This window comes from Indicator indicator, chromosome 1 (assembly GCF_027791375.1).
Source record: "Indicator indicator isolate 239-I01 chromosome 1, UM_Iind_1.1, whole genome shotgun sequence".
In the NCBI taxonomy this organism is placed as follows: Eukaryota; Metazoa; Chordata; class Aves; order Piciformes; family Indicatoridae; genus Indicator; species Indicator indicator.
Genome location: NC_072010.1, coordinates 12,109,039 through 12,117,466, shown reverse-complemented (window position 1 = coordinate 12,117,466; position 8,428 = coordinate 12,109,039). Strand labels below are relative to the sequence as shown.

At 48.6% G+C, this 8,428-nt stretch overlaps 1 protein-coding gene across 1 annotated transcript; it reads right to left on the bottom strand.

Annotated features, from left to right (window-relative positions):
• Positions 1-845: 845 nt before the first annotated feature.
• ENDOD1 (endonuclease domain containing 1) lies at positions 846-8,144 on the bottom strand. The gene is made up of 2 exons (XM_054390648.1): positions 7,851-8,144; positions 846-1,979 (listed from the first exon to the last, which is right to left on the bottom strand). Exons 1-2 carry the CDS (start codon positions 8,142-8,144, stop codon positions 846-848), a joined length of 1,428 nt encoding a protein of 475 aa, XP_054246623.1.
• Between the last annotated feature and the right edge of the window lie 284 nt (positions 8,145-8,428).

Genomic DNA, 8,428 nt, shown 5'->3' with positions numbered 1-8,428 from the left:
TCAAAGCCAAGAGCGTGACTCATGGGTGCTGCTGGGCATTGAAGAAGGCACAAGAGCTTCAGGACTGAGATATTCAGAGGCCTAGACCTTCAGGGAATGCCACATCTTGAAGCTTCATGGCTTAGACCTTTAGTGGTCACCAGAAAACAAGGAGAGGTTGGGAGGAGACGATGTTCGTATGCCTAAGGAAAAATGTTTTCCCACCATGAGAAAGAACAGGCAGAGGGCTTTTCCTCACAGCAAGGGCCATGCAGTTCCAGCTGTCTGAAAAGTCCTGAGGACTGTGAGATACACTTGGTCACATCCCCTTCACCAGTGGGACTCTGGCGCAATGAGCAGTGCAACCAACATCAGGACCTTTCCCCCACCCCATCCTGCTCCCCACTGTTTTCAGCCCCACATCCTTGCTTCCTCCTTTCTCCAGGTCCCAGAAAGCTCTCTATAACTAAAATCCTCCCCCGACCACCACCTCCTCCCTGGCTTCTGTAGAGCTCACTGCCAGTGTTTATGTCTCAGTGTTTTCATAGCTGGAAAGAAATAACCTTGTACCACATTTGACATGCATCTCCCAGAGGAAACATCTTGATATCTGCAAATCACAGAAACTTTGTGGCCTGCACTGATAAAACCTGAACCCTCTGCAAGAGACAGAATTTAAGTTACAATAGTGCTGGCCCCCAGTAACGTTACCTCACCCCTCCCTGTTGCTCCCCAGTTGGTTCATTGTTATTAATGTCACTACAATAAATACCAGAACAAAATGGACAGTGTTTGGCCACGAATCTTAAAGCATTCCCTCACTCCTTCTTCACTCCGTCTCTTTGCAGCCTTGGTTTCCATTCCTTTCAGTCATCAGAGGAGACTTTGGGGACAAACCGTTTGACTATGTGACCTGCCAAGTAATAAAAGCCATGCAGAACTGCAGCTGTGGCATCGATGACCAGCGAGAAGGTGCCCCAAATCCCGGTAGCCACGTCCTTGAGGACAGAGGGAATGGCACAGATGGAGTGGTAAGGAAAAGCAGCAAGGTGAAGGACAAACCCCATGGGAATGCGTAGGATTCTGTAGGTGAGGGATGCCACATCTTGAACAAGCTCCAGGAAGCCCAGGAAGATATTGATGATGACCCTCCCTACGTCATAGGGGATGCTGATGAGCACCATGCTGATGGCTTTAAGGTAGGACACCAGCCCGTTCCACAGGCTGTAGACTCCATCCAGAACTGTACCAACAACCCGCTTGACCACAAGCCACAGAAAATAAAACACGAATTTCACCAGCTCCACAAACACATAGATGAGGAGTTCCAGGAGTTTGATGAAAGGGGTAGCAATGATGCCAGCCACTTTTCTCACCAAGCCACTGTCTTTGGCCTCCTGGTCGTCACTTGCTCCTACTTGCTCTCCAGACTGAATCTGCCTGACAGCTTGCAGTATTGCTTCTGTTTTCTCCTGGCTTTGGTTGTCTTCCCCACAACTACCCTTGAACAAGTGAACTCCTGCTAGAAGGTGCTTCTCCAGCTGTCCCACTGTGAGGTCTTCCAAGCTGTTTTCATCATTCACTTTTTTCACTAGTCCCAGAGACCATCCTTCTGGAGCATCACAGCAGGCTGCCAGCCAGAGGGTCTCTGGCACTGACACCTTGCCTTTCACTCGGACACTGGAAGGAACTGCACCTGCAAGAAGATACAGATGATCCTTCTTGGAGCAGTGTGGGACCAGAGCTTGCTCCACTACCATCCCAATGTGTCTGTGCCAGCTTTTGCTCAGAGACGGGCTCAGAGGCACAGCATTGGTGAGTGTGTAAGTGGCCATCTGGAAATCCTCCTCATTGAGCAAGCTTGGATTGAGCAGCCCTCTTTCATAACCAGAGCCCACATAGTCTGAGGTCAGGGCTTGATTTGCACCCAGGTTCGCCACAGTGCCAGCGATCTCGGCTTCACGCACCATCTCCTGCAGGTCAGTTTCTGGATCATCTATCTGAAATAGTAGAGAGAAGAGTTACTGGACACAATTTGCCTTCCCAGAAAGCAACTTCCCAGAAACCAACACGTAAAATGGGCCCTGAAGTATATTTTCCAGCATGGCTACTACTACATGATGTGCCTCGGACCACATCCTGTGCTTCCTCCTTGTTTTCCTTGAGGCACTTCAGAGTGATCTACTTAGCTGCCTTGTCGAACACATAGGTTTAGGCTGAAAGGGATGCTTTCAGCTCTCCAGTGTGGTCCACAGTGCCATGCACCCTCCAGAATCTCAACTGCCATCCTGCACCAAGCTGCTAAATTGTTATTTTCTTTCTAGAAGAGATTTTTAAGACTAACAGATGTCTAGATTGAGGGTCATGTTCTCACTTCCTGTGGTGGTACCTCCAGTTCATTTAATCACCTACTGTGGCACTTTAATTCAGTCCCTACGATCTATATATATGTCTAGAGAAGGCATTTACTTCTCAGCACAGATTGCATAAGATGCCAGAATGAACACAAGCACCATAACAGGTGACCTGAACTTCCCTGTCTTGAATGCAGCCATGGCAGTGAGCCCCCAGGGCTTGTCATTAGTAGTCTGAACCTCATGTCATTAATAGTCTGAACCTCATCCTTAATAACTGCACACCTCTCAGCATAACATGGGTCAGGATACCAACACTACAAGTCCTTGATGGAATCTCTCCTACCTGCTCATGTCTGCCATTCTGGTGCCACAAAGCCAGAGGTAGCAATTGTTGCAGCAGGAGTTCTTCCTGGAGTCATGCACAAAGCCACCCAGGGGGAAGTAATGAGCAGTAGGAGCTGGAGCACTGAACACCAGGGTGTGCTCAGGTCTTTATTGGGTGGCTGCAGCTGTCTGGGCCTTAGCCATTCTTATTGATACTGCCTGCAGCCACTCCAGGGGAGTGTACAAGACTGTAATTTTCTTCCCCAAATTAGAGGATGAGGGCATTGGTAGAAGTTCAAGGGTGGCAGATGGTCTCTGGCAGTCATTGTCTTCTGCAGTTTCTGTTTCAGAGGCTGTGGCCCTCAGCTTCCAGCACTGTGCTGACCCAATTAAACCTGCTGTCTCTGCTCCCAGTCTATAAAATGTTTACTGCACTACATAATATGTACTTTGGAGACATCTATGCAGATAGGTCACAGTCTACCTTGAATCACTCCCCAGTCAACCTTCCTCATCCATGCCGCAGCGTACTTGAACAGATATCAACAGATTACAACTTCATCCACAGTCTGCAACCTCTTAGTGTCACATCACCTCCTCACAGTTCTGTGCCAGCCTGTGCTGAAAGCCAGGGTGAAAGGGCCAGTGCCAGTGACTGTCAGCAGCTGTCTATCACATTCACCGTAGGACTGAGCTCTGGCTGGCTTCCTGCATCAGCCAAGCCCTTATGGTCTAGGCTCAGAACTGCCTCTGCATCAAGGCTGGTCACAGTGCCAACACTAGTCACTGCAGAGTGCTGCATTACCCTCATCTCCTGCTAGGAGGTTTCTTGCACTTTATTTTGAAGCATCTGATGCTTATTGCTTCAGGACTAGAAGGATCACAGCAAGTCCTGTGTGCTGATGCACAAGGCAGAGCTTTTTCTAAAGATACCACTTTTAAAAAGCTTATCCTGCACTTACTCTGCTGGTCTTGCTCAGACACCCCAAATGCATGGGCTGCAGCTGGCTGATGAGGCCAGATACTTTGGACAAAATCACTGTCCCTTCCTGCCCCCTGCCCCCACTCCTTCTCCCTATGCTGATGGATGGTGCTGTAGTGCCACAGGACAAGGTATGCACCTGATGTGTTTAATCCCACTGTACAGGGAGGAGCAAGCACAGGAGCAAGGCTGGGAACTGCTCACCACACTATAGCCCTTTTGAGCCTGATACCATTGCAGAAACAGCCATCCCTTCTGGCTCCCATGGCAGTGCTGCAGACCCTTTCCTGCTTTGGGACCCTGCTGTCTTCTCAACAAATGATGGGAAATGCTAGAGGAAGGCTGAGGTGCTGCACCTCAAGGACATGCAGACCCAAGATGGATCAGCTCTGCCTCCTGGCAGAGATCCCCAGCCCACATGAAGAAGACTGTGTAAACTTATTTTTCTTTCCTTATGAGCTGGTGCATGCAAGCCTTGAGGTGCCTATCAAGAAAATATGTCTCCATTTACCTGCTCAGCTGCAGGCTTCTGCACATACCACTGGGATTGTTTAGGTGCAATTAAAAAAGAACATGATAAAAATGCAGCCATGCACTTGTTCATGCGTAAGGCTCTGACATCACCAAGTTGTGCTTATAATAACTCATATTATGGTTTGTAATAACTCATGTGGAACTGAGGTTTTCATACCTCCTCCAGCTCAGCCCAAAGGCAAGCTGTCTCAGCAACTCACCAAATCTGCTTTGCAAGCTACCTTTCCTTCCTGCTTCAAAAAGCTTTTGGGTTGTGGCATTGCCAAAGCGTATCTGCATTAATGGAGTCATCTGTGAAGCCACCTATCCAAATAACCTGGAATAGTTAAGGGAAACATTCAAGCAAACACCTTACTCATGGGATGTGGACTTACACATAAATTATGCATCTGAACACCTGTATGGAGGTGAGCACCTAACAATATTGATGTTTCACAAAGTGGAGATTGCAGTTTCACAGGAAGAGCAGAGGCAGATTAAAGCATGGCAACACACAGCTACTAGAGCTGGAAACTTCCATCAAGATCGGTCACTAGTGTGGGACACTGTTACCTCCCAGCTGCCCCACTCCAGTACCATTCCAGGTGAAATTCAGCATCCTACTCCCCTTGCTATTTCTTCAGGCACACTTATGCCTTTGATTGCAGTGGAGATATTTCATCTACCCTTAGTACACGTCCCAGAGAGAAGGCACAACATATCTTATGCCAAAGTTTCTGTTGTAGGAGGTTCAGATGAGTTGCTCTAGAAATACCTGTTTCTCTTGACTGTCCACCAAGATGACAGGAGCAGCTCTAACTTGGCTATGCAAATTCCACCTTGGTCATCTGGCTGGTGGTAGTCATCAATCAAATGAAAACACAAGGTGATTCATCCAGCCCTTCATATGTTAGGCCAGAAAAGCAAATCTAGAGTTTTCCATCTCTCTTTAAGCTATAGAGTGAAAACCACAGGCAACGGAACCAAGGAGAGGTGAAAATCCTCAACGCCTAGGAAATCTGTGGCAGAGCAGGTTTTCAGGTGCAAGCCTGGGGGAGTCACAGAATCACAAAATCACAGAATGTTAGAGGTTGGAAGAGACCTCCAGAGATCATTGAGTCCAACCCCCCTGTCAAAAGCAGGATCACCTAGGGTAGTCTGCACAGGAATGCATCCAAGTGGATGCATTTGCAAATCTTCAGAGGAGACTCCATAGCCTCTCTGGGCAGCCTCTTCTAGTGCTCCTCACTGTAAAAAGTTTCTTGTCATGTTGAGGTGAAACCTTCTATGTTCAAGTTTATATCTCTTGTTCCTTGTCTTATTACTGCACACTACTGAAAAGAGCCTGGCTCCCTCCACTTGACACCCACCCCTCAGATATTTATAGACGTTGATCAGATCCCCCTCAGTCTTCTCCAATCAGTACCCTTGCTCATCAGCCTACCCTTCCTGCTCTCTAATTTTTCACTAATTGCTGAATAAATTTGCTGTTCCCAGCTGCCAATTGGCAGTGGGTGGCACTGACATTCCTTGCACTTCTCACACAATTACCACCTCTGTCTCTTAGGAAGGCATTCCTGAGGAGATAGGTACGAAGGGAGTGAGATGGTGCCCTCACCACTTGCATCATGACCCACCAAAAAGGCATGTGATAACCCTGAGGCCCTCACCAGAGTGTAGAGAGCATTTTTACAGTGATTTCTTTCTGCTTGCTGTGTCTCTGCATGCACACAGGCATAAGCACACACCACCATGCAGCTGAGCCTGCTCATACCTGGCTGTCCCTATCTTGGTGAGGAAACTACCCAGAAAATAGGCAATGTTGAAGCAATATGGGGCAACAATCCCCATCCTCATCCCCTCACAGCAGAGCAGGTGCTACTAAAGGTTTGCTTCAGTAGCCACCTGAGCTTTCCTAACCATCTGACCTAACCGTGATGATAGGAACACACAAAATGGGTATGAACTCTCTTCTTCACTTTCTCCTCCTAGAGCTGGTGCAGCAGTCTCTGAGAGGGTTGTATGTGCTTATTTTTTCAGTTATAAGAAGTTCCTATTCTGATTTCTTCCTCTTACAGACTCCTCTTTTTATCCTTGTAGTTATTCTGTCTCAGATTGAGTTTCCTCCAGAAAACCACAGAACTGCTACCACCCACCTCTGAGACACCTCCATTTCAGCAATGAGCGAAGGGGACCCCTTAGAGCAAACTAAGAAGCAACCTGTGGAGATGGGAGAAGCTAGAGCAACCAAAGGTTGTGCCTGACCAAATTATTTCTGGGGCTGTGGTACAGTTTGGAGGCAGGTGACACACGGTTTTGGGCTCTGGAGTGCCGGCAAGGACGATGAACTGCCCACTGCTCCATGGGCGAAATGGCTTTCAAGCCTGTGTGGGCAGGCCTATGAGTCAGACCACAGAGCAAGAGGAGATAGGTATGTTGGCTAAAGGTGACAAAGGGTGTCAGTGGCCAAGGCAAACAGGAAAGGATCTTGTATCTGCAGCTTTGCCTCAATGGCACTGACCGAAGACCTTTGCTCACCTAGGTCCTCTGTGTGCTTTACCAGTTCATCACCCTTCCTCAACTCCATAATGGTAGAATCTGCAAAAAGCTGCTCTCAGATCTAAAAGAGCAACCAGACATCTGCCACAGTCATATGTGAAGTGGCAGGAGAGCAGATCAAAAGCTCCTTGGGAACTCCGGCAACTCAAAACCCAGCCCAGGGAGCAGGGAGACAATCAAAGGTGAAGACAGGCCCATAGGATCTCCTGCCTTCACTGCCTGTGACCTCATGGCCTTAGTATCTCATCATCCCACATGAGGAATATGAGAAGAGCAACTATCCTCCTGGGACAGCTGGCTACGTCCAGCACCCAAGGGCCCCACTCCCAGCAGGCTGCTCTGACTCTGCTGCCATTCCTGCCCTGGAGAAGCTCCCCTGCATGCTGCCAACCCTTCCTGAGCTCAGGAGATTGGGGTAGGTTGATGCTTGTTGCAAAATTCCTCATGATCGCTGCTGAAAAATCTGAAACATGGCAAAAAGAAGAGATGCAAAGTGTATGTGTTCTATTAGGGCATCCACAGTTTTTAAAGGATTTCCTTTAAACTGAACAGCCTGAAGGACTTCATCAAACATGCCAAGTGTCAGGGCAGACAAAACCCACCGAGGCTCCAAGGAAATACTTTCTGACGCAGCTGATGCCTGCATGCTCTGGTATACAGTAACTAATTTCCCTAGCGGTGTCTGGAACAAACAGAAAGCTGCAACACCAACTTGGTGAACCACCAATGAATGTTTTATCCCTGTGCAGCTGAGCTAAAAAGCTCTTATCAACACTGCGATCATACTGGCAGCAGAACAAACTTCAGCTTGACACTGGGAGATTTAACCCTGCTACCCACCGGCAGTGCTCCCTGCCAGCCACAGGCAGGACAGACGTCTGGGCCATAGGTGACTTTCCTCTCCCCTCCCAGCTTTCATTAAAAGCTTCCCAGAACAGGAAACTATTTGTTTGCTCAGTTCCAAGCACACCAGAACAAAAACAAACAAAATAATCTGATTGTGTTAAATTAATATCAAAAGAAGTCCAACAAGCAGAGCTCCTGCCTCCTCTGCAAAATCCTATCCCAAACGTCCCCTCAGAGGAAAAGTTCTCGCAGGAACATTTGGCTTGGCAGTGAAGGAAAAGCTGACTTACCTGCGGTTCGACCAGCCAGTTCTCCTGCTCATTTTGGGCCGGCTTTGTATACTTAAAAGCTGAATAAAGAGGGATTTTGTCCTTAGTACTGTAGAGAGTTGCAAAGCGCGGCTCTTTGTTGTACTGCTGACAGATTTTCACGTGGAAGGACTCTGTGAATCCTTCGGGTGGGACTTGTCCAGGGAAGAACACATTACACTCTGCAAAACCAGCTTCATCCTCTCCAACAACTCTACCCTGGGAAAAGCCTGGGAAAACTGAGACACAAAGCAAAAACACAATTGACGTCTTCATGGTCCACTCCCCGGAGCTGAGGGAAGCCCCGTCTGACTCCGCTGGGTCCGGCACAGGAGCCGTGAGCTGAGCCCATGCAGCAGTGAAGCCAGAAGGCGTCTGGAATTCGGGTGTAGCGTGCGAGGGAAATGAAATCCGAAACCGCAGCCGATCCCTTTGGGCAGCCAGCGCTTTCTGCAGGCAGCGCGTTGGGAAACCCAACGTGTGCCAGGCTGCGCTGACACACGCTGCGGACGCCAGCTGCCCGCGGGAGATTATGTCAAGCAACCTGAAATCATCAGGGC